The sequence below is a fragment of the Miniopterus natalensis genome, chromosome 11, assembly GCF_054644295.1.
Source record: "Miniopterus natalensis isolate mMinNat1 chromosome 11, mMinNat1.hap1, whole genome shotgun sequence".
Classification (NCBI taxonomy): Eukaryota; Metazoa; Chordata; class Mammalia; order Chiroptera; family Miniopteridae; genus Miniopterus; species Miniopterus natalensis.
This window is the reverse complement of record NC_142091.1, coordinates 43,815,754-43,842,130: the sequence shown is the minus strand read 5'-3', so window position 1 is coordinate 43,842,130 and position 26,377 is coordinate 43,815,754. Positions and strand designations below refer to the sequence as shown.

The 26,377-nt window shown below is 45.5% G+C and overlaps 1 protein-coding gene across 4 annotated transcripts in view; it reads left to right on the top strand.

Annotated features, from left to right (window-relative positions):
• TRIM66 (tripartite motif containing 66) overlaps positions 1-14,490 on the top strand; it is a 41,473-nt gene extending 26,983 nt beyond the window's left edge. For 2 of the 4 annotated variants that reach the window (XM_087822248.1, XM_087822245.1), the window contains exons 11-20: positions 8,876-9,397; positions 9,556-9,748; positions 10,266-10,326; positions 10,768-10,942; positions 11,251-11,531; positions 12,000-12,126; positions 12,456-12,530; positions 12,904-13,056; positions 13,463-13,681; positions 14,431-14,490. In XM_087822248.1, coding sequence (XP_087678374.1) covers positions 8,876-9,397; positions 9,556-9,748; positions 10,266-10,326; positions 10,768-10,942; positions 11,251-11,531; positions 12,000-12,126; positions 12,456-12,530; positions 12,904-13,056; positions 13,463-13,681; positions 14,431-14,490 — 1,866 coding nt within the window. Of the gene's footprint in view, positions 1-8,875; positions 9,402-9,555; positions 9,749-10,265; positions 10,327-10,767; positions 10,943-11,250; positions 11,532-11,999; positions 12,127-12,455; positions 12,531-12,903; positions 13,057-13,462; positions 13,682-14,430 lie in introns of all 4 variants that reach the window. The other 2 variants (XM_087822246.1, XM_016206601.2) reach the window with 2 other exon arrangements.
• Positions 14,491-26,377: the final 11,887 nt, after the last annotated feature.

Sequence of the window (26,377 nt, the reverse complement as noted above, 5' to 3'; positions counted from 1 at the left end):
GGCATCCCCATTTTATAGCTATGGAAACTGAGTTCCAGGGCTCTATAGCTAGTAGATGAATGGGCTGAGGTTTATTTTAAATGAAGTCTGTCAGAATCCAAAGCCTGAACTCTCCTCTCTGCACTGAAAATAAGGAAAATATTTTATGTGACTCCGCCACCCAACATTGGTTGGCTTTAGAATTAGAATCAATGGAATTTGTTGGGTAGTAGACTGCAGTATGTCCTGAGCATCTAGGGGCACTGAGATCTCTTAAAGATCAGCTGCTGGAGCCCTTACCCCTACCTTTTACCCCCATCCCTGTCATCCTCCTTGCTGGAACCTCAGTACTGTGTCATGCCCTCCACTCAACCCTCCCTGTATACCTTAGCCCTGTTCTTATTATCCTATTGCCTTCTCTGGTCTGGTGCCCTCAGCCCTCCTGTGCCTCCACTCAGCCTCATACCTGAAGCTCTGTCAGCTAGCTATTCTGTACCCTTCCAGCCTGCACCCTCAGCCCCAGTTCACAAGTTGTTCTGTGTACCCACCCCTCACCATGTTTCTCTAGCAGCTCCAGTGCCATATATGCTTAGGTCAGTCTATCTCAGTGATACTTGAGAAGAGAGTTTAGAAAAGTAAGGGGTGGCCAGAATGAAATGTTAACTTGGAAATCCCTGGTGACTCTTGAAGTCTGGGTAGGTCTCTGGTATTAGTGGCTTTTGGTTTATGCCTGTCCTGTCCTACCTGTCAAAATGCTTTGCCCTAGAGGCCATAGAAATGCTGTAAATAAGACCCTTTGAGGCTCTTAGGGATTTAATACTTGGGTCCTTAAATTCTTATACTTTGGCCAACTGCCTACTCATCCAAACATTTATTCAGTCAATATTCAAAAAGATATATGAATCTCCTAGTATGTGTTAAAAATTTTGGTAGGTGTGAGGCACACATTGGTGAATAGTTTCATGCTGGAGCTTACAGTCTAGAGGAAGTGATATTAAGCAACAACAATCAAGTATGATAAAGTGCAGTGATAGTCATTGTGGCATATAGAAGGAACGCCTAACCCTTGGAGAAGGGACTGTTCAGAGAAGATTCCCAGAGGACAATTTTGATTTTGAGCTGAGATTTGAAGAAGTTAGGCTAGTGGAAGGGTGGGAGTGGGAGGGGGTGCTAGAATAAGTAGTCAAAGGGAATGACAAGTATGAAGCTCCAGAAGTGAGAGACAGCCTTGGGCACTTAGGAGTGTCAGATAATTTGGATTAGTAGGAACATGAGATGTACTGGGAAATGGGAGTGAAACCAGAGAGGTTGGAAATTAAGTTCTGGAGTTGGTATCCAGTCCTGTGGGTTGTGAGGAGTGAAAGAATTTCTAGCAGGGAGGGACCTGGTTTGAATTACATTTTAGGAAACTCACTTTAGCTGCAGTAAGGGAGACCAGAATAGTACAGAGGAGAAATAGGAGAGGTTGAGTGAAATCAGTAATGATGGGACTAAAGAGGAAGCAAGGACTTCAAGAGATCAGATTACAGGAGCTTTTGGACTCAGAGTCTGATCAGTGATGGGAAGTGAGGGAAAGAAAGTCTTTTAGCTTAACACCTAGGTCTGTTTTGGCCTCTGATTTGCCATTCAGTGAGATGGGGGCATGAGATGAAGGCATATTCTGGGGGAGAAAAAAGTTAAGTTTTTGAATTGTTGATGTTCTTCTGTGGAAGCTACATTAGAAGATGACCAGAGGCAGCTAGCTGTAGATGCCAGGAGCTCAGAAGGAAGCACAGGAATTGCCAATGTTCAAGTGGTAGTGGAAGCCATGCAGAACATGTCACTGCTTGTTTAACAAGTCTCAGTTCTGTTCTTAGACGCAGGACAGAGGAAGGAAAGGAGGTGAGCCAGGTGCGAGCATGGAGTCTGTGCTATCTGAGTGGTGGGTGGCCTGCAGGGGCTGTCTGAGCAGCAAGGAGATGCTGCCCTTCTGGGTGGCTTCAGGTTGGTAGTGGGGTTAGTGAAGGTCCTAGGAACTCTAACTTTTCATTTTGAGCTGCCATGGCCCTTATTAACCTGGGCTCATGCAGAGGTTGAGAGGACAGGGGGCCTGGAATTTTTCAGATGTTTTATAGGCTGCTTTATGGATTGGACTCCCAGAAAAAGGAACCTCAGGGTTGCTATCCTGGTCCAGAGGATCCTTTGGGTCTACTTGACTGAGAGAGTAATAATTATACACAAAGCTACTTAAATAAGAAAAAGGGCTTTCTTTTTGAGGGAGTTCATTGCCTTGAGCCTGGAATTGGGCAGGGTGGAGGGTATGAAGCTTGAGGATACCTAATAACATTTTGAGCATCTTATCATTAAATGATAATACTTTGTATAGCATTTTGTACTTTTTCATAGATTTTTTTTACATGAATTATTCCATTTTATCTCTGTTTATCCTAGACATACTATGAGGAAGCCACTTTCTTGCTCCCCTTTGAAAGATGTGGAAACTGAGACACAGAGAAGTTAAGTGGCCCATCTAGGAGTTATAAACTTGATTATTGGCAGTGTTAGGACCAGTGCAAAGGTTCCTGACTCAACCCTGTGTTCAATGACTAGATTAAATTACCTCTTTCTGTGCACTGCAGTGGGAGAGGTAGGACTCCATTCAGGTAGGACTCTCATATACTGGATTTTCCTGTCCTTACAATCTTTGAAGTAGCCTGAGGCCTTGCTGGGGAGAGTTCTTAGGAGCCATCCTAGTTTGGTCTTGGTTTTCTTTTTCTGGTAAAGGTTGTTTAGCCTCCAGTCCACTCCTCAGTCTGTAGTGACCTGAGTGCCTGGGAAGTCAGAAGTCTATCTGAAGGTCACAGACCAAAGGAACCTATGGCACTGGCCACCTCTCTGCGTGTTGCCCAGGGACTCTTTCATGCTCTGAGCTGTTTACCGACTTTATATCACTGCAAGGAAGATTGTTGTTACAGCAGAGCAGCTGTGCACAAGTACCTAGGACTTGCTACTAAATGAGCTGATGCTGAAAGCAGATGTGAAAGTTCTAGAATGAATTTCCCAGTGGCTTAAGCTCTGCAATCTCAGGATCATTTTATCCTACTGCTTTCCCTGAATCCACTAGGATGTTTTTGAATGAAGTTTGACATTTGCCTGACACTAGCTGTTGCCTGTGCTTCCTCGTCTTGGTTTAGCCACTCTGAAGAAAAACCATGGTGTTACAGCTCTGCAACAGAGCCCTCTTACCTTCCAAGTGAAACAGGAAGACATTTTGGTGGCTCCATTTCATACTTCTGAACTAGTCGACTGCTGAAAAATACACCCCTTCCTTTACACAAAGCTCTCATGGAGTCAAGGCTGGAGGCAACACAGGGAGCCGTGTCTGAGCCCCACTTCACCTGCAAGAGGGATCTCTCTCCTGCTCATCCCAGATCTTTAACAGGACTTTGAGTCACTAGGATGTTGTTCATGGCCTGAGAGGAGTCTGAGATATATTTTCAGTAAATGTTACTGAAGCAGTAGGCATTCCTGTGGAAAGGTGTATGACTCATACAAATAGCATTTCTTACCATTATTAAAGCACTTTGATGCTTAAACTCTATATTTGATTCTGACAACTCGGTGAGATTCACATTAACCTGTGGAGGAAGAAATTAAAGCCCAGAGATGGGAAATGACATGCTCAAACTCATACTCTAAACCTTGGCATAAGTGAGGAAAGACTAGGCATCCTGTCTTCACAGTCTCCAAATCCACTGCTACAGGTCAGATCATGGGTTCTCAACCTCAGCAACTACCCTTTCCTCAGTGCCAAGCCCTGAGAGCAGCTGTTGCTCAGAATGTTCCTGAACAAAGTGCCTGGTGAGGCTTTGTTAGGGCGCACCCTGTGTTAGCATGTGTAGAACTATACAGAGATCCATTCTGTCCTACTCAGGAATCAAGTCAAACACTCCCCACGCCTGGGTCCCTGAATTTAGCTCCCTCTAGGAAGCTTGTCTCTTTAGCTCTAGCCTGGTTTAATTCACAGACAAGACTCAAGCTCTTTGTTTAGGTCTCCTGGTCCATGAGAAAACAGGTTCTAGCCTGTAGGTCTTAAATTTCCTTACCCTGGCCTGGCCAAAGTACCTCTGGCCTATTTCTCCTTGAGTCCCTCCAAGTGTTTTGAGGGTTCCACTTATTCTGGCTTTCACTTCAGATTTACTGGAATCCATTGATTCCTTTCCTCTTCCTTCTACCTCAGACTCTGGGATCTCCTTTGCTTTTTCCATCTTTTGTGACCATCGGGTACTGGGCATTCTAGTTCTCTCTTCACCACCCATGAAGTTTTCTCCTTTGACTTTGGTCAGTTAGCATAAACCGGCATAGTTATAGCCACAGTAGTAGCCCTAAATCATACAGAGCACTCACTGTCAACAAGAGCAATGGCCTCATTGTAAAACTCAGCTGTGGCCCTGGCTGGTGGTGTTCAGTGGTTAGAGCGTCAGCCCATGCACTGAAGGGCTGCAGGTTTGATCCCCTGCACTGGTTTGGGTGCGTGTGGGAGGCAACCAATCAATGTGTCTCTCTCATATCAGTGTTTTTTCCCTCCCTCCCTCCCTCCCTCCCTCCCTCCCTCCCTCCCTCCCTCCCTCCCTTCCTTCCTTCCTTCCTTCCTTCCTTCCTTCCTTCCTTCCTTCCTTCCTTCCTTCCTTCCTTCCTTCCTTCATCTCTCTAAAAATCAGTGGAAAAAAGGGGGACATCTGTAGTATTTTCAACAATAAAGATAAGTTAAAAACACTCACAAACACCAAAAAAAAAAAAAAAAAAAAAAAGGAAAAAATATCCTTAGGTGAAGATTAACAACAATGAAAAAGCATTGCTGGAAGGTTAGTTCCTTTCTCAGCTATCTGATTCAACTGCTTCAAGATCTACTATACTATATTAAACCAGTCTACCTCCTCTGAAGCTGTTGACCCACTCAGACATTCCAAGGATTTAATTCACAAATCTATTTACCGCTATCCTTGTCTCCTTATCTGTTTCCTTCAGCCAGAGTGAAGGCCTTCAATGTGTTTCCAAGACACAACTGCCAAGTCACTGGTCCCTTCTCGTACCCCACATTTACATGGTGTGGTTAGTCTTGGACAATTTAACTACTGGAACAAAACCCTGAAACCAGAAGTGATTAGTCAGAGCTTTGAAGCAGCAGCAAAAACAGATGTCACGAACTCCATGCATTATATTCTGTATGAGATCATAAGCCCACACTCAGGTGTCTAGACAGCAGTCTTTTAAAAAAATTTGTTTAAAAATATGTTTTTATTGACTTCAGAGAGAGGAAGGGAGAGGGTGAGAGATAGAAACATCTATTGACTGCTTCTTGCATGTCAAAGATCGGGCCCACAACCCGAGCATATGCCCTGACCAGAAATCGGACTGCAACCTCCTATTTCATGGGTCAACGCTCAACCATTGAGCCACAGCAGCCAGGCTAGTCAGCAGTCTTGATCTAGAAAGCTTAGCTGTATGGTTTTCTTTGGAAATTTTTAGTTTTCCTACATTGCAGCAGTACACACATCAGAAGCAGGGAGTCGGGACTTCAATAATGGCAACTAACACCAAGGGGGAAGGCAAGAAGCTTCACCTGGAAAAATGGCATGGTGTGAGGACCGAAAGGACAAGCGAAGCCCTGCATTCTCAGAAGTTCCCCAAAGCGCCAGTGAACTGCTGCCTGCCCCAGTAATAGAAGTTCATCAAAGTTCCTTTGTGTCACTACAGAAATGGCCTCCTTAGGCTCCATGTACTCTGTTTAATAAGACAGGCTAGTGTGTAAAGTGTTTCACAAGTGCTCCCATTCAAAATAATATTTTAAGGTATGTTTCAGATATCTGGAAAATGGATTTCTGTGGAGAACCACCCTCTCTGTGCTACTTTATCCCCAGCACTTTATCTTACTGTAAGAACCTGAAATTGACATTAAACTCAGGGCATGTGCACTAAGTGTCTGTTTACTGACTTCTCAATTCCGTCTTATGAGGGCACTAGATTTCTAGCTAATGGCACAAAATCAAGACCAGCCAGCAGGTTTTTAAGGCGGGGTGCTGATTCCTAGTCTTGGGCCTATAGGGGCTTGAGAAATCTGGGTAATCACTCTGTGTCTCAATTTCCCTTCCTGTTAAAATGAAAGAACAGTGTTTTCTCTGATATTTGATATTACCATGTGGTGATAATTAGAATAATAATGTTAACACATCAAACTCCAGAAAAAGATCTTGGTGGTGAGGATGGGGAGAGGGAGGGAGGGCAGCAGGTAAAAGAGTGCAGGTCAAGCAGGAGACAGGTTAGATGGGTGAAGGGTTGCATAGGTGACCAGTAGAAGAGGGTGAAAGACAGACAGTTCAGGGAAGTAGCAGGCCAGGCAGGTTGTGGAGGCAGGTGGTTCAGACAGGTAGATTATATACATTCTAGATGAGGTGATTCAGATGAGTCACAGGTCAGGCAGGTGCAAACTGAGATGAGACAGAGATAAAGAGACAGACAAGAAGAGGAAAGGGACAGGGACAGGAACATACAATTTGGAAGGAGAGAAAATTAGGGGCAAGTGAGGATATACTGGGTCAGAGAGGTAAGAGGGGCTCTTTAGGCTCAGGGAAGTCTCCCCCGCTTACTCCAAAGGTAATACCTGCATGGATTATCAGAGTGAATGTTTTTGGCATTTTGACTTCTTTCCTCCCTGAACTAGAAAATGGTTATTTTCACTTGAAAACCTCAGATACACATTTTCCCGAGTGAAATCTGAAGATCAAGATATCAGTTATGTACCTGGAAGTTTGAAAGTGTCAGTGATTGTCCTATACAGACTTTACAGTGGGCCATAGACTTTCACCTTTCTCATTCGACCTCAACAGTCCTCTCCTCTATTATTATATAAACTCACATTTCGTGATATGCAATAAGTAATCAGGATAGTGGAGTTGATATCCTACAAATGTGATCTCTACCCCTAATCTGGAAAGTTTTATCTCTGGGAATTTAATTTTGTGCATGTCTTGTGACATAGCACCTGACCATTATTACTTGGAATGGGCCCAGGTGGATTTTGGTGTTCTTAATGCTTGGCACTCAGGATCTCACTGAGAGATTGTGAGCCATCTGTGTCATTGGTAGGTGAAGTGAACACTAGAACTGCATTAAATATACATGTCAAATAGGGAAAATGTGAAAGAATCCAGCTCAAAGGATTAGATTGTCCTCTGTAACTAAAAGGAATGCAAGCATTGGGTATTCTTGTCTATAGGTGAGGAAATATGGAATATTAGGAAGCTATGGCAGGACCACAAGGGGATGATTGAGATAGCCCTGAGTTTCTGACCACAGTCCCTTAAGCTGGGCTCCATGCCTAGTCTGTCCAACTTGATTTTAGCATCCCCACCCCACCCCCATCCTTTCTTCTCAACCTTTCTTATCTTGGGATGTAGGTTATAGTGCTCAATTGAACCCTTTATTGAAGACTATTGAACTATCAAGGAACATATAAAAAACAAACTTTTCTTTGGAGAGATAAAGGGTATTTAGCTCATCTGCCTTTAAAATTGAGAATTAAGAACAGAGAATGTAAGCTCTGCTAAAGCATAATAAGGGAAAAGGGTTAGGAGAGAAGAGAAAAATACAATGAGAAAAACATAGAGGAGAGAGGCAGAGAGAGAGAAGGAGGTCAGGAGAGAGAAAGCAGGTGAGGAAAGGACAAAGAGAGGGAGGAACAGAGTATGGTAGAGGTAGGGGAAGGGAGTAAGCACAGAAAAGGGTAGCAGCAGGCAGGCCAGGATTAAGAGTGTGGCTCCAGTGCCAGAGATCTGGATTCTAAATCTACAGAAATCCTACTTAGTGGTGAAATATTGAAAGGACTCCCCCTGAGATCAGGAATGACACTGGGATGGCTACTATAACTACTTCTATTTAACCTGTTACTGGAGGTCTGAGTTGGTGGAGTAAGGCAAGAAAAACAAATATAAAGAAAAGGAAGAAATAAACTTAATATTCACAGATGACATGATTCGTGTGCCCAGAAAAATCCCGAAGTGGCTTTAACAAGGTCTCTTGGTAGAAGGTCAATATATAAAAATCAGTTGTATTTCTATATGTGAGCACAAATAAAAAGAAATGAAAATTTACAAAATTGGGTTTCTAATAACATTAAAAAACACACAAAAAAAACCCCTTCAGATGCCTTTCTGGATGGAGGTTCTCAACTCCCCTCTTTCTTCCTGTACATGAAGTGAGTAACTCTTACCTTAATATTCTGCAGCTTTTCACTCCAGTGTAAAATTAGGGTCAAAACAACAACAACAATAATAGTAGGGGATTTACTGAGTGCCTACACTATGCCAGACATTGTTCTAAATGTTTACATTGATTTTTTTCCTTTTGGCCTTCACAACAACCCTTTAATGTTTGCTGTGAAGATTAAATGATGAAATGTATATAAAACACTCAGCAAATTGCTTTGCATATAATAAATTCTTAATACATTTTAGCAATATTAAAGCAATCATTATTTTAGAGAGGCGTATAGACTCAGTTGTTAGTAGAACTAAGCTGCTATTCACTTGGCTTATGATTTGGAGAATAAACAGTCATGCGTTATTGTTGTTTTAACAAAAATTTAAATAGCTCATTAATTCATTTATTCAGCCAGGCACTGCTTGTGGGTCTAGGAATACAGAGGGTAAGCAAAACAGACAAAATCCATGCCCTAATGGAGTTTATAGTTTGCAGGGGAAGCAGACATTAATCAAATGGTATCACAGATTGTGCTATGAGAATAAAGTACAAGCATTTATGAGAGCATAAAAGGGGGATCTCTTATGGGCTGCATCTCCCCTTTCCCTCTGCCACCCCCAGCTAACAGCCTGACTCTGCCCTGTCGTTGCACCTGCAGCACTCCACCTCTGTGAGCATTATGGGCTTTTCCAACACTGTGGAGATGGAGCTGTCATCTACGAGGCTGGCGAGGGCCCTAGAGCCACAGATCCAGAGTGTGAGCAGCCTGACTGCTGGCCACCCCCAGGCGGTACCAAGCCTGCTGAGTGGCCCCCCACCGATGCTGTCCAGCCTGACTAGCAGTCAAAACCAGGCTCTGTCCAGCCTGACAGCCAGTCACCTGCAGACAATGCCCAGCCTCATGCGTGGCACAGCCCAGTCCATGCCCAACCTGATGTGTGATTCTTCCCAGGCCATCACAAGCCTGGCAAGTGATTACTCTCAGCCTGGGCCCAACCTGATGTCTGCTCCCAGCCAGGCTGTGCCAAGCCTGGCAGCTTGTTCTCTGCAGAGCAGGCCTCCAGCTTCTGACACGCAGCTGGATACCAGAGCTAGCGGAAGTCCTGGCCATGGCCGAGCTGCAGGGAGCCTGTGCCCTGGTGATGGGGCTGACCCCTCCATGGGGAACAGCCTTTGTAAGGTAAGTCCTGGGGAATGCCATTTAACCTTCCCTGCTCATCACTGGGCAAAACTGTGGACCCTGAAGGCCTTATCTTGGCTTTTGCTTAATAGCTCTGTGACCACTAATGGCAAAATGTCTGATTTATTTGATGTTTCTTGGCCTTTTACTTTTGAAAGATGGAAAGTGAAGATTCCACCCATTTCAATGACTCTTTGGGACAAGGCCCCACAGCCTCTAGTCTAGATGTTTCCAAGGACTTGGCTATACCCTCAGAACTGGAGGAACCAATTAACCTCTCTGTGAAAAAACCACCTGTGGTCTCAGTGGTCAACACATCTGTGGCTCTGCAGCAGTACCAGAACCCAAAAGGTGAGACTGAAGTGAACAGCCTGCTCCCGTGCTGGCCATAGACTGGAGCTGATGGGCTCAGCATTTCCAGGGGAGGGAGAGGTAGCAGCCAGGCTCTGGCCCTGAGGGAGCGGCATTTCTCTCTCAGGCTAACTTCACTTCTCTCTTGAGAACTGACTTACTGATTCCTGTTCTGTTTCCCTCACTGTGGCCATGGCTGATCCAGGCCATGTAACATTCCCCATGAAAAACGTTCTGGGAGGTCTGGGTTATAGGTAGGGGGTAACAGGAAGAACTCGCCCCAGAAGGGCTAGCCTTGGCAGACTATTTTAGGGAAAAGAGCATGTCTGACTTTTAGAGTCAGATACATCTAAGTTAGAAAACCAGCCATGGAAGGATTTTCACCACTATGAATGATTACAGTGTATATAATGTTTGTGTAATAAGTGTGTGGCCAAAGGTATGAATAGCAGATGTGAGTGTGGGTGACAGGGTATGTTGTCATAAATATGTCACAGGTACTTGTCTTTTGCCTTAGAGTGTGAGAATTTTGAACAAGGAGCCCCAGAGCTGGATACAAAAGAGGACCAGAGCATCAGGTATCAGATTCCTGGCCCAACCTTTTTCTCCCACCCCCTCAAGTTCATGTCCTGGGAGGTTGGCACAGGAAGTAAGCATCCTTGATGACTTCATTAGAAGCAGAAGTTTGCCTGCAACTGTTTTCTTCAACCTCTAGACCCTGAAGTGGGGTCTGTGTGGGCGGGTGTCTGGGACGGTTGTGGGAGGATGCTGTGGCTCCTGCTCTCTGTGTGCAGTGCTCCCTCTTCAAGGATCCCTTTCTTTGACCAAAGGGCTTCCCAGAGGCTGACAGGGCCTGGCCAGGCAGAGCTGGGCGGGAGGCCAGAATATGGGCCAGTTGAGGGTTGGACTGAGGCGATCTTGAGCAGCAGTTTAGTTGTGGGATCCTGGATGAGCCCTATTTAGAGATTGGGGCCAGAGGAGGTTCCCACTGAGACCCAGGGGTATCTCTCTTGCTATAGACCCTACAATAGTGAACCCAAGATTCCCTATGTGAGACTGGAGCGACTCAAGATCTGCGCTACCTCCTCAGGAGAGATGCCTGTGTTCAAGCTGAAGCCACAAAAGAATGATCAGGACGGGAGCTTCCTCTTGATCATTGAGTGTGGCACTGAGTCCTCCAGCATGTCCATTAAGGTACCACTTTGCTTTGGCCTTGAACCCTGGAGTCTCTCTTTTCTCTTTGCTACTGCCAGAACTCTGGCTCTGGCTCTGGCACTGTCCTGAGTCTCTGAGCGGGGCTGCAGCTTGGGCAGACTGTTCCCTGCTGTAGTGGGCATGTGAGATGCACATTAGAGGTGAGCTGCCAGTAATCATGGAGTTTGGCTGGCATGTTGTCCTGGAATAAGTAGGTGTTGAGGGCTTGTCAATCCCTCCCCTCCTTCTCTCCCTCAACAACCTACTGGTACTGTATTCTGACTGCTCAGACTCGCTGTTTCTCCAAGGTCAGTCAGAACACCCTGCCTGATGCCCCAAGTCTGGGAGGAAGAAAGGTCACTGTTACATCTCTGGCTGGGCAGCAGTCACCAGAGGTGGAGGGGGAATCTCCCGAAGGACACAGACTCTTTCCTCGAGCTCCTGGAGCCAAGAAGGGGCCCCCAGCACCAATAGAGAATGAGGACTTCTGTGCTGTGTGTCTCAATGGGGGAGAGTTGCTGTGTTGTGACCGCTGCCCCAAAGTGTACCACCTTTCCTGCCACTTGCCAGCCTTGCTCAGCTTCCCAGGGTGAGTCATGTCAACCCAGGGCCATCACCTGGCTAGTGAAAGGGGCATGGAGGGATCTTCCAAGGACGATTATTTCAGGCCAGGCCCTCAGAGCTCCCTGTCAAGGGCTTCCTCTCCTCCCTGGGCCTGCATGAATGAGTTAGTGGTCCTGTAGCTGCACACAGAAAGGTAGATGTTTGAAATTCAGTGGCTTCCTTTCCTTCTCTGTTCCCAGCTTCCTCCTGCACACAGATTGTCCCTATACTCCTGTCTCAGCCCCTTTATAACTTCTCTTTTCCTGGATTCACTAAATCCTGAATTACTGAATTTCTCTCAAGCTTGTGGCTTGGAAGCCATTTACTACAGTGCAGGGGTAGGGACTCAGTTTTCCTTGCCCCCCCATCACCCGCCTGTCTTGGGGCACAGGGACAGGGGAGGGAGCTCTGGGCAATGTGCTGAGGTCTAACTTGTCCTCACCCACCTTTGCAGGGGAGATTGGGTGTGTACCTTGTGCCGCAGCCTGACCCAGCCGGAGATGGAGTACGATTGCGAGAATGCCCGCTATAACCAGCCTGGAGCACGGTCCTCTCCTGGCCTGAGCATATCTGACCAGAAGGTAGGGCGTGGTCTCTGGGAACAAGGTTCCATGCCCGTGGCAGCCTCCCTGTGTCAACTGGGGCTGAGGCCTTTCTGTGGGGATGAGAGGCTTCTCTGGGCACCTGTCTTTGGGGCTATACCTGACTGTTTGACCCATTGGGAGTTTGCTATGATTTTCCTTCTGTCCGCTCTTTTCCTTTGCCTGGGGGCTGAACTGTGCCTTAGTGTGATGGCTCATACCGTGTGAACAGAACCAACCCCTTTAGAGTTATCAGGATCACCGTCTTTAGTTCTTTTTGAGGTGGGGCCAGAACAAAGTAACACTGTTGCCAATTCTGATTTCTGCAGAAGTGTGAGAAGCTCGTACTGTCCTTGTGCTGCAATAGCCTCAGCCTGCCTTTCCACGAACCTGTCAGCCCGCTGGTAAGGAAGGCCTCGCTGTTTCTGCCTGCTGCTGTGCTTTCTGCTTAGAGGGCCCTAGGCCTGCGGGCAGATCGCGGTGGTACCCAGGTGGGCTCAGAGCACAGCCACTGCAAGTATATTAATTTGTGGATGGTCCAGGAGAGCAGGGGGCCATGGTCACCACAGCCCCCCCACCGCAGCTGCTGCTGTCGCGGACCTGACTTGACAAGTAGAACATTCTTCCCTTCCCCTTTCTCTTTGTCTTCTTTCTCCACACTTTTCTTCTTGCTTACTTTCTCTTTCTTATGTTCTTTCACTTCTATTCCAACTAATTCTCCATCCCTTCTTTTTTATCTTCACTTCTCCCTTCCTGCTTTGCCTCCTTCTCCCCCAGGCCCGGCACTACTATCAGATTATCAAGAGGCCCATGGACCTGTCAATCATCCGGAGGAAACTGCAGAAGAAGGATCCAGCTCACTACACCACCCCAGAGGAGGTGGTGTCAGATGTGCGCCTCATGTTCTGGAACTGTGCTAAGTTCAATTACGTATGTCTTGCCCATTTGACCTCTTCCCTACTTCCCAGGGGCCCCAAGATTGTTATGGCTGGATGGGGTATCAGGTTTGGTCCTGGGCTGCTAGGAGGACTTGGCTGCTATACTAGTGATTGCTGAGAGGCTCTCTTCCACACTTGAGACTCAGCATGGACTCAAGGGGGATAAGGGGTGTGTGTGTGTGTTAGTGACTGGCCATCTGTTGGTAACGGTCAGGGTCATTTCTGTTTGAAGAACTGATACCAGACTGGTTATTCTGAGTCCTGAGGAGAAAAACATAAATTTGCAGACATCCAGGAAAGCCAGCTAGGCTTTGTGGTCTTGGTATAGCTCTTGAGAGGCCTGGAAGAGATGGGCTGGTGGAAAGAGGCCAGACCATCACCTCTCTCCTCCCTCTCAGCCTGATTCTGAGGTCGCAGAGGCTGGCCGCTGCCTGGAAGTATTCTTTGAGGGCTGGTTGAAGGAGATCTACCCAGGGAAACGGTTCGCCCAGCCGAGGCAGGAGGACTCAGATTCTGAGGAGGTGTCTAGCGAGAGTGGGTATTCCACTCCCCAGGGCTTCCCATGGCCCCACTACATGCAGGAGGGCATCCAACCCAAGAGGCGGCGGCGACACATGGTAAGAGTTGCTGCCAGCTGGCAGGCAGGTGTGTGGGTGGGTGATTGGGCAGGCAGGGGGCACCTGAGCAACATGTACAAGAGCAACCTAGAGTGAAGCTGCTCAGGTAGCACAAGAGAGTGGTGACAAGGAACCCTCATTTCCAATCCCTTAGCCTAAGAGGAAGGCAGGGCAGTGCAGGGCTCATCAACTCCAATTACTCCTGAGGTTCAAAATTCAGAGAGGTGGATGTACTTCCTCAAGGTTATTCAGTAAATTAACAGCAGAACCAGGGTGAGAAACGAGGCCTGCTGACTCCCAGCTCATTGCTGGTTACTCTAAACTATGGTGCCCATAAGAAGAGAAGTGCTTGGTCTCGGAGCCTGATCTCAACTTCGGTTTGGGAGAAAGGAAGGAATCTTTTCAGACCCTTGGTGTGGAAAAGGAAGGAGAGGTATTGCTTGTAGTAAAGAGAGCTCCTCTGACCTTTTGGTTGGTCCCATCTGTGCAGACCTGAAATATCAATTCACAACTCTTTAATTCCACCAAAGTGCATTTCCTGCCTACTGTGTGTCAGGGTCTAACCAGCACTCCACAGTTGTTTACGATACTTCACACACAATGGCTTCAGTGAATTTTACTGTTGCATTCCGAGGGTAGGAAAAAACACTTTGACTCTGACAAACCTCAATCTGGACATTTAAAGCCTTTTCACATTAATAAATCCTACATCTGGCCATTCTAATTCCAAATATGTTTTTTTCTTTCAGGAGAATGAAAAAGCAAAAAGAATGTCTTTCCGCCTGGCCAACAGCATCTCCCAGGTGTAGATCTGGAAGGAGACTGAGCACTCTGGCAGATGGTGCCGTATCCTATTGACCACTCCTCTCCACCTTTCAGCTCATTCTCTTCAGATTGTGGATGTGAGACAAGTCTTGTCAAGCTGGTGTAGTGCCCTTCTTTGCCATTTGCATCTTACAGCATTTATTTGGGAGCCATAGTGCATCCATTACAGAGAAGATTTCGGTAATAAACTGCAAAGAGGGAGGTGTTCCCTGTTACCAGAACAATCAGATGTATAGGGTAACTTGACAAGACCAAGCCTGGTCAGGCTCTGGAGGACCTAGCTTCCTTGGTGAATTCTCCCTGCTGAGGAAAGCAGACTTTCCTCCCCTTTCAGAGTGCAGGGCTCAGGAGCAGTATATATATCTGAACTCCTCTTGGGCTCAGAAAAGGTTAAGAGAAGGGAGAGAGGTTCTGACATACGGCAGGCCTGTGATCCCTGGTCCAGCGCAGCCAAAGACTGTCACTGTTTGCCTTTGCTTGGCCTGCCGGGACAGAGGCACCAGCCCTGGGCAGGGTAACGGAGGCTTCTAGAGGCCAGAGGTCTCAATTGGTGCCTATTCGGGTTCTAACGGTTTTCAGGGTATTTGTTTTTCATGCCCCCTTTCCTGATGCTGACTTAGGTGGCTGCTGTTCTGGGGGGTATGGCATTCTTGATGGGTCTGGCTGGCTGTGCAGAGACCACTTACATCTTTAGGCTCAGATTTCCCTGAGTTTAAAGATGTCAACTTCAGAGCCAGCCCTCTATGTCACTCACTCTGGGCTAATAGCTCTTCTTTGGTGTCAGAACCTGCCTTCCTAGACTTGATTGTTGGTGGCCACCCCTTCATCTCCATTTTGAGGTTTGGATCTCGAGTTCTCCTTGGGAAACTGTGAGGCAGCTGCTTTAGGTACAGAGTTTCCTGGGCAAGGAGAGTGACCCACAACCAGCTCACTCTGCTGGGCCTCTCCTCTTGCTTAGAGATCCTAGTCCTCAACATGTCCATGTTCACAGAGCCAAAGATCAGAAGTGAGTCCTCTGACTTGCCTGCCCTTGGGCTGTCCACGGCCCAGAAAAAGCCAAGTCTCTATTGGCAGCTCTTTTTGTTGTTGTTGGAGGTTGAAGAAGGCCAGAGTGCCTGGCAGGAGCCACACCTAAGCATTCACGGGGAAGTTCTGTCTAGGATGGGGAAGGGGGAAACTGAAAGGCAAAAAGCAGTGCCCTTCAGTTACCCTGAAGCCACTTCAAAACTTTACTTCTCCTTGAAGCAGAGAGAAGTGTTCCAGAAGCTATGGGAGCAGGAGCAGAGCTCCAGGCTGCATCTTGGATGGATCTTCACGGTCCATTTGGGGTGTTTGGGATCAAGAGACAGGCAGATGCTGGGGGTTAGGGCACCTCACTAACAAAGGCTTGCTCAGGAAAGAATCTATTGCAGATGTGGGGGAGCTGTGGACCGGGCACTTGTATCTCAGTGGCCTGGAGATACAACTCTCCCTGGTTCTGTCGTGTTTTGGCTAATTTCAGAGGAATCTTAGGTCATGGTTTTATTTTTGCTAAGAGATGTGGTTTAAGGAAGTTCTTGTTTGTAGGGTCTTTGACGGGAACATTTTGACAGAGAAAACATTTCTTCTCTCCCTGTGAGTCGATGGTACTGCTCATTTCCTTCTCTACCCAGGCCAGAAGATCATTTTCACTTCAAAGCAAACCGTGCCCATTGACTAGCCATTCTTTCACCAGCACTTGCCAAGCTCTCCGAAGCAGGTGGGCTTCCAGATCCTGTTTCCTAGTCTGGGGTAACTAAGTCTTTAATATTCCAGTAGCCAGTCAGTCTTTGGAGTTAGTCCTCTACTCCTTGGGACTCTCATGACTTTCTGGTTTGGGCTCTGGCCACTTCTCTTCCAATTTTTGAATCTTTTTGTCTGGTTGGTTGGCTTGGCAAGGTTCCCTCTGTAATTACCTCACTAATTCCTGCTCTTGGTAATCTTTCCTCTGTGTGGTCCACATTCCCACCTCCCCTGAGAGAGCTTCATGGTGCTTTGTCTTGGGCAGCCAGGTGAAAGCTGTGACCAGCTCAAACTTGATTAAGATCCTTGCCTAGGAGCAGTGAGACCACAAATATGAAGCAGAAATGGCTGGTTAGATGGTTGGCTTTTCTTCTATCAATGAAGTTTCCAGCTTGGGGTATAGCATGATGGGTCCAGGGATCAGCCTGCTGGGCCAGGGGAGCTCAGTACTGTAGTAGAAAGTCACATAGTCCCTTTTGATTACAGAGATCCTGCATGCTGAGACGCTCCCTTTAGGCACCCGAGCTGGGAGGGACAGGAGGTAGGTTGTCCTTTCCTCCAAGGGTTCAAAGCGCTGCCCTCTCTCTGGCTTTTCCTGTGTGCTCAACACCAATGTTATGAGTCATGGTTATGTTTTGTTTTGTTTTTGCATGCAGAAAACAGATCATGACTTTTTAGCAAATTGAAAAAAAAAAAAAAGATACTAGCTGACTTCAGTGGCTCTTTGCAAATATTTGAGCGATCCTGCTTTTGACTTGGTTCTATAAAGGCCCCATTGTAAAGTCAGTTAAGTCCTTTGGCCCTTTACAAAGTCAGGGAATGGAGGTACTGTGAGTTCTGGATTCTCATGGTACAAAGTGCCATAAGAAATTGGGCTTCTTGGGTGTGCTGAGGAGAGTGGAGTGGCTTCGGTTGATGTGAAGGGGATTTCAGTGCAAACATTGGTACAGGGTGAGCTTGCGGAGCACTATTCCAGAACATGGGCAGGTTGGTCCTGCCTGACTTCTAGCAATTGCCAACTACACACCCTCTGCAGGTATCCTGAGTGGCAGCCACCAGACCCTCTGTAGCCTCTGCTGTATGCAGGCCCTGCCATGAACCCCGGCACATTCTGCCTCCTGTAGCCATTGTTGGCAACAGGTCTTTGCCTTGCTCCAAGGCCCCTTCTTGTTTGTTCCTGGGCTGTGCTCTGTTTCCTCTCTCATTCCATGGTATCACCTATAGTCTTCTTTTATGAACCCCTGAACTGAGACGTTGCTCCTTTTGGATCACACCAAAGCTGTGCTTCCTCTTCTCCCACCCCCTCACTGCTATTTATTTAAATTGCCTGCACCTTTAGCTGTTTCCATTGCCCCAGCTATTCTCTCACCCTTTCAGCCATTTCCTCTCCCCAGCCTGAACCTGTGGTCCATCAATGACGTCTTTTTCAGCATCCTGAAGTTTCTCATTCCCTCCAACTTTTGCTGAAACTATTAACCATTCTCCATTTTCTGCATCAACCTTTTTTGCTCCCTCTTCCTGCGCTGCTAAGCATGGCAGATTCTTACTTGACAGCCCCAGTTGGTCTCTCAGTATTGATTCTTATGTCTTTTACTTATTATTCTGCGTTCAGTCCATTCCATTCATCTTTGCTCTCAGCAAATGACTCACCTCACTGCCCACTTCACAGAAGAGAGGCTCCAAAGCAAGAACTTCCTTGCCCACATTTTTCTCTCTCCCTCCATCTCTCTGTGTGTCTGTCCTTCTCTTGCTCCTGTTTGGAGCTCTAGTTCCTGAATCCTGCTCTATGTCCTCCAAGACTTTGCTCTGTCACTTGTCCCACTGCTCCTACTTTCCAGCGTCTTCAACCTCCCTCTCCGTTGTTTACCTCCACATAGCCTACAAACAAGCAAAGGGCCTCCACAAGATTAAAAAAAAATTCTTAGAGTCTGTTGGTCCTTACGCTTTTACCTTGTCAGGCTCGTTTCTTTTTTCTTTTTCCTTAATTTTATTTTTGTTTAAAATATCACAGATGTCCCTTTTTCTCCCCAATGACCCATTCCACCCTGTCCCATCCCCCTCCCCAGTCCCTCTCCCCACCATTGTCCGTGTCCTTTGGTTGTGTATATATGCATATAAATTCTTTGGTTACTCTCTCCCCCTCCACCCACCCACCCTCCTCCATCCCTCTGACATTCGTCAGTCTCATCTATGCTTCCATGTCATTGAATCTATTCTGTTCATCAGTTTATTAAGTTCTTTAGATTCCACATATAAGTGAGATCATGAAGCCAGGCAGAGAAAGACTCGTTTCTTTTAAAAAGAATATTTTTTCACTGATTCTTCTCTGTCACTCTTTACCTTCTATAGTTTTTCATAAAAGTCACCAGTGGCCACCCAGTTGCCAAATTAAACAAATACCTTCAGTCCTCAACTGTTGAACTCTCTACAGCATTTCATACCACCCACCACATCCTCATTCTTCACTTGGCTTTTATGACACAAGTCTCTGGATTCTCTCCTCTTACCTCCTGGCCACACAGGCTGAGCCTCCTTTGAAACCTTGACAGGGGGCACATTGTGGCTTTCTTTGGTGTCTGCTCTTCAGAAGTTGAGTAGGCAGGAGAAAGAACAACTTAGGGAAAACTTCCTGCTCCCCAGCTGCTCTGCTCCCCTCCCTCTGTGTTGGCCTCTTTCCTTTGGCCTGTTTCTCCTCCTGGACCCACTTCTCCTCATGCCAAGCATGTTTATGAGCCCTGCCTGGAGGATAGCATCTGTGAGTCCTTCTCTCAGTCTCTTCCAGCACAGCACAGAGACAGATTCAGCCATGTTTGCTAAGAGGCCCATCTCAGTCAGCCCAAGAATGTAGATTGGGTCTTACCAAGAAGCAGTTTGGTAAACAGGATTATCAGGCTAGTAGGCAGCTCATCACTATGATCCCCATACCAGTTAGAGCCTGCCACAGTTGGTAAGGAGCTTGGGATCATGGTAAACTGTGTTTCCATCCTGGCAGGGTGGGTGTCTGCCACTGAGAACATTCTGAAGGAGGGAGAACTGAGAACTGCTGGGATTTATCACTTGCTTGGGGCTCAGTTGGGGTCAGCCTGGCCTCCTCTAGCCAGATCTTTCCCATCTGTACTGATCATAACCACCTGTTTGCTCCAGTTGCTAGAGCTGGAGGCAAATGTGGGTGGTTTTCTTGGAAGTAGGGAGGTATAGTAGAGAGATACCTGATTTGAGATGGCGAACACCTAAATTTTGTCTCTGTCAGTTATGAGCTGTGTGACTTTGGGTACAGTCTCCCCATCTATAAAGCTGTGGGTCAGGGGAATATTGAAAACAGTGATTTCTCAGAGGTTCTCTAGCTATAAAGATGGTAATGGTGATTCTGACTCAAGTTCAGGCCACACAGGAAACAAGGGAACACTGCAAGTAAGACACAGCTGGGGAATCTTGACCAAGGCAGGGCAAAGGGACTACAGGCCAAACTGAGCTGCTTTGAGGAAAGTCTTCAGCAGCTGGTGCTGCTTCTGGAGCTCTATGCCCATTCCTCAAGCTACACTCCTTTCTTGGGTATCTAGGGTGAGTTCCTCCTAGGCCTTTTCTTAGGAGTGGCCATTGGAATCCAAAGTTGTGGTTGGGGGCGTGAGGGACAAATATTGTAAGGGAAGTGTTACTGATCTTAAAAAGACCCACACACTCAAGAACTAATTAAAAATAGCACTTTTCTTTACCAATAATTGTGTCCTGGAGTGTTTTTTTCAGTGAAAGTGGTTGAACATACTTCATGGTCTTGCTCCCAGGCTCCAACATCATTAAGAAACTGCCCTGGGCAGTTTTGCTCAGTGGTTGGAGCATTGGCCTGCAGACTGAAGGGTCCCAGGTTTGATCCCGGTCAGGGGCATGTGCCTCGGTTGCAGGCTCCATCCCTGGCCCCGGTCGGGGTGTATGTGGAGGCAACCAATTGATGTGTCTCTCCCACATTGATGTTTCTCTCTCTCCCCCTTCCACTCTCTCTGAAAAGCAATGGAGGAAATATCCTTGGGTGAGTATAAAAAAAAAGAATACAAGGTAGGGTAGAATAAACTGGGAAGCCGTCTTTCTAGGGAAGAACTGAGCTCTTTGCTTCTTATTGCACAAACAGCCTGTTCTTCAGTACAGGCAGCAAGTCTGAGGTGGGTTAGGGAAAACCACCTTACGAATGCACACCACTTCCAGGTGGTAAACATATCAAGCATGTGCTTTATGTAGTGATATTTGCCAGTCGCCTAGCCTTGGCTCTCCTCTGCCCACTTTACACCAGTAGTTTCTAGCCATTTAGAATAAGAACATTGCAATGAATATTTTTCATTCATTTTGACTACATAGAACCTGAACCCTTTTCCTATTGGGGGGAATTCCCCACCTCAGGAGTCTTGAGAGGCAGAGCTAACTTCTCACTACAGAAGCTAGATATAGTAAAATCTTGATTTCCCAGCATCCTTTGCAGCCAGGATATAGGTCTAGTGGTAGTAATTAAAAAAAAAAAGCACCATAGAGACTTCTCTGGTTGGCAGTGTGGTGGCATCGAGGTGGGGTTTCCATGGCAGCAGTAGCAGCCGAACAAGTTGTATCACCTGGTGCTTCATGACAGTGAGAGCTTCTTCAGCAGACCAATTAGCTCTTAGTTTAATTTTCTGGCCTTCCCCACAATTCTGTTAACTACCTAAAAAGTATTTTCATAAACTAATTTTCTGCTTAAATTAGCCAGGACTGGTTTCCTTTACTTGCAGCTGAGCACCCTACTTGATGCAGAAATCTCAGAGAACCTGATAAAGTCATGGACCCACTCTCTGAATTCCAGACCCACCTGTCCTGTGGTCTACTGGACACCTTCATTTGGGTATTTCAATGTCACCTGAGACACTAGCCATCTCCAGGGCCCATAAGGTATTCTTCCTTGCATATTCCCTATCTCAGAAACCAGGGTACATGGGAAGGTGTCATACAAAGAGCTGAGGTCTGAGAAAACCTCAGTGTATCAATTGCCGATTCTAAAGAAATAACCTGGAGGACTGACTGGCTGCGAAATACACGGGTTTATTAGGACTAACATGCGTACTGGTGGCGGTCGGCCTGTGAAGTTTACTGCCATACAGGGGGCAGCTGGCCAGTAAAGTGTTCACAACCCAAACTTTAGCAGTACAGGGTTATGTAGAGTACAGAAAACAAAGCAAAGAGGGCATACAGGGTGGACGCGTGAAATAAAAACACAAGCTATTTCTCTGCAGTTGTTTACAGTCTGGCCTCACATTCAGAAGCAGTTTCTCCCTTGACGGAGAAGCTGCTGGGCTCCCAAGGTCTTCACTATATTCCACAGGGTAAGGGGGAGTTGGGGCTTGGGGAGGGGCCCATGTTCCCATATACCATACAGAAGGAAATCGGGGATGTGGTGTCTGAGAAGTCAGAGAAATGTGTGTTTCGAGGAAGGATGATCATTACTTTTAATACTTAAAATGAGACCTAGAAATCATCTTTGACTCCCCACCCCTTCCCAGACTGGGCCAGGGACCTGGAACCTTTCCTATGCCTGCTCTGAGCTTTCTGCTGTGTTTTGTCCTTATTAGTTTTATTAGTACTATCCTCTGTAGGTCCCAGGGACATATAGCCTCTCCACTCTCCACTCCTCATGCTCCATGGCAAGTGGCCAGAGCAAGCCCATTTCCTACAGCAAGCCCTGCCCTGCAGGCAGGTGTGAAGCAGACCTCTTCCTGCACATGTGGCCTCTGGACTGTTTTATCCACTAAGCAGTATAGGCAGAGTGTCCAGGGCCTGATAAAAATAAGTTCTAAACAAAGTTTTAAATGTCAGAACCTAAATAACATAATTAAATGTCTATAAACTATACCATGTTAACCCATTAATTGTTAATTTTATGACAATTTAATAAAAATTTAATGCTTGGAAATGATTATTAGAATTTTTCAGGGGCCTATAAAAATGAGTCCTAAAAAGTTAAAATTAATAGTGGTAAAACCTAGCCCTGGCTGGTGTGGCTTCAGTTGGTTGGGCATTATCCCGCGCATATTTGATTCCCAGTCAGGGCACATGTCCAGGTTGCTGGCTCAGTCCCTGGGAGGGGGTGTGCAGGAGGCAGCTGATCGATGTTTTGCTCTTACATTGATGTTTCTCTCTCTCCTTCTCCCTTCCTCTCTCTCTAAAAATCAGTAAAAAATTCTTTAAAAAAAAGTGTGAGAGCGTGATGGCTCCTTTCTCTCCTGCAGGTGTCCCTGGATTGGGCTAAGGTGGGAAGGGTTTTGTTTACCTTTCATAGCTGCCTGGCCTAACAGCTCCAGGCCTTGCTATAGCAGCTCCCCTGCACAGACTCTGTTCTCTGGCATCCCTAGGAAGTTCAGCCATCCCATTGGTCTCCTGACACCCTGTCCCGCCCTGTCCCCACATGGCTAAGAAAGCTGTAGGGTAGTGCTAGCTAGTTCTCCAGAGAGCTCTGCACAAAAAAAGTGCTCAATATGGGAAGTATTGCCATCTTAATATCAAGTCTTTCAATCCATGAAACAATTTAGTTTTGACATCTAATTAGTTCTGACGAGGATGGGTCAGACTATTATAGTTAATCAGACAAACTGAGTTGCCAAATGTTTATTTCATTTTGAACTATGGGTGTAATGTACAGTTTTACTTTTGTCAAGGTAGGAGAAAAGTAGGAAGATTTGCATAAATTGGTAAAGCCTACCGGTAATCATAGACAGATTTCATTAGGAAAAACTTACATTTTGCATTATATACTTTTCAAAGATGTCCCCATTTACGGAATCTTAATATAACTCGTGATTTGAACATCTCTGAATTTATCTTATAGAACAGGAAATTTATGGGGTGTTTTTTTTGTGGAGTCTCTTAAAAATCTTTTGAATAACAGAATTAAATTTATATTAATGCATAAGTCAACTGCTTCTGGACTTAAAAAACTGAGATCCATTTCTTCCCCACCTACAAACTTTGGTATTTTTACCAACAGGGTCAACAAACCGTGGAACAAACTGTACTAATTGCTTCTATGTTGTGTTATATTGACAAATTTCAATTCTGATCTCTCTTCCTTAAATGTCAAGCAACTTGATATTGCCTTGTAACAATGACATTACTGTGGAGTGTTTAAGTCAACAGCATATAACACTTGTTGCCAGTGGTGACATTAATATTACAGGAGTAGAGTGACAGCAGACTGTTGTGTGGTAATGACCCCTGCAATAGATTGAGTTCCCTTGGCAGTATCAAGGGTTTGTCATGGTGGTGGTCATGATGTTGCAACCCATTATCTCGCTGAGAATTGATGGCTTCAGCTATGGTAGCTGGCCATAATATTGAATACTTGAGCCACCTGAAAACTTAAAACAATGATTTGTCTAAGGCTTTTACATCAAGGGTTCCCCAAGAAAATCCACTACCTCTATGTACATATTTTAGGGATTTGTGTTTTATCTCTTTGTATAGTTTTTCTGATTTCTCTTTACAAATGTTGGTGACATTCTACCTATTACCCATTTATCTATCCATCTATATCTCATCATGTTCTACAGTCTCTCTTCCTCCCTCCTTCCCCCTTTCTTTCCTTTACTCCCTCCCTCTCTACCTCCCTTCCTTTCTTCCATTCATTCTTTCATTTACTAATGCCATGATTTTTATTAAATAGCCACTAAGTGCCAGACACTGTCTCAGGCACTGAGAACAAGCAATAAACACACTGGGTCTCTACTGACTTGGAGTTTAACTTCCAGTGAGGGAAGAAAGAAAATAAGATTGTTTTGGATGGTTTTAAGTACTCTAAGACAACAAAGTAGGGTACTGTGATAGACTGTGGGGTGGGACTACATTAGATACAGTGATCAGGGAAGGCTTCTCTGAGGAGGTGGCAAGTGAGCTGAAATCTGAATGATGAAAAAGAACCAGCCTTGTGGAGGTATAGGGGCAGAGCCTTACAGGCAGGGGAAGCAGTAAGGGCAAAATATTTGAAGCAGTTTAAAATACACAATGGAACAAAAATACAAAAAGATAAAAGTAGAAATGAGAGGGAAAATGGAAGAGCGAGAACAGGAGAAAGTTGTAATGCCTGTATGCAGGTCATAGAATTCGACAAAGTTATTAAAGTTGAGCTGCAATTTGGTTCCTTTCTTCCTGGAAACCAAGGTGAAAAGGGAAATGTGATGAATTTCATGGTTTGCTTTTTTTCTTAAGGAAAGGAGGTGTCAGTGTTTCAAAAGGAAAAAGATTTTTTTTCTGGCACTCAGGATTGCAATACATTTCTTGCATGGATTTTCCTGTAAGGGACATAGAGTGATTATATCAGTCACCAAATTTATGGTACTTTGTTACGACAGCCATATAAAATCAATATAGTTAAATTCATTTTGGTTGCAATAACAGTAACTCGGTCACTTGAACTAGCTTAAGCAAGCGAGGGCACTTTATTATAAAGATTTGAAATCTTTATAATGCATGGAATTCAAAGACAGGAATGCAGCTCATTTCAGGAAATATTATGATCAGGGATGGCAAGCTGTCAGAACTCTGTCTCTTCTCTCCTCTTTGTTGGTCCTTCCTGTTCTTTTCACATTTCTCCTGCAGATTGGCTTTCTGCATTTCTACAGGCCACCTGGTAGGCAAACATGTTTGTGGACAGCTCCTGACTGTCTATGCTGCAGTGTTCTATGAAAATACGTTAGCTACCTAAAGAAAAACGGAAATCTCTCAGTCTTAATTCCAGATTCCTGGGAGAGGGATATGATCGCCTTGGCTTGAGTCAGATACCTACTACTGGAGCAATCCACTATAGCCAGGTGGCCTAGTTAACCTATCTGAGGAACCAGGGCTAGTTTCCAGAAAAAGACACCTGACTATACTATTGTTTTTTAAAGGCAACTTATAATTCATCTAGGGGTCAAAAAACCATTTAAAAGGTGGAAGCCAGTATTAAAAAGAGATAAGTATTAGCACGCATAGCATGTGGGATGGGTAAATATTTCATAAAACTTGTTTCAGTTATTAAATGTATAGGTACATGTGTACTGGGTCATAATGTAAAACATATTTCTTTTGGTGGATTATGGTCCAAAAGTTTGAAAAATCCTGGGCTGGGCAATCTGGTAGGATTCTACTACAGAGATATAATAAGCATCATTCTTAATCCCTTTAGTAAATATAGAATTTTGTTTTTTTAAACAATCTCTTATATGTGTTAAGGGTAAACATATGGCATAAGTGTAAAGCATGGCAGGCATTTTACAAGGGTGAAGGCAAAGTGGTACAAACACAGCTTTTTGACAGTCTGGCTTAATTCAGAATAAAACGTAGACCAGTGGTTTCCAACATGGCTTTGTACGAAACTCGCTTGAAAACCATTTAAAAATGGTTTAATGGAATCTATTTAATTAGAATTTCTGGAAGTGTAACCTGTGAACCTGCATTTCAACGCAAAAGAAAGCAAGACAAACAGAACTCCCCAGATGCCTCTGATATGCAGCCAGGCTTAGGACTCATTGACCCAGACACTGTATATAGATGAGGGGTCATCTGTGTGCCTTTCAAACAATTCTCCATAACTGCAGTTTCTCTCAACCAGGCTTTCGATGGGCATTAAGAAGTGGACAGTTCAAAGTTGTTTCTTGGTAAGGATCTGGAATGTAAGGCTTCACTCTCAGCTGCTGATTAAAGGCAGATCCATACACCTCACTGGTGAATGAGCAGATGGTAGAGTTTATCTCCTTATGTTGGACATAGCAGCACCAACACTTATGCTTGGATGGGGGCAGGATTGGGCGAAGAGGCACAGAAAATTCTTGTAGGCTATTCCAGACCCTTGTTCTGGACAATAGTTATGTATTTCTCCAGAAAAAAAAAAATCTGGCCAAGACTCCTAAGTTCTACAGTATGGGACATGATGGGGATTACTTGTGCTCGGAAAATTTGCAAACGTTTGAAGTTGCCAGTTGCTCACCATGGCCATTTTGAGTTTTCAGATGAACCTGACAGGATGAACCAGTTGCCAGCTGTACCCCTGTCTCCAAGCAATAAAATGAATAGACCTGCTGTACCAACTTACTGGCTATCAGTCAAATTTTAGAGGACATCTGC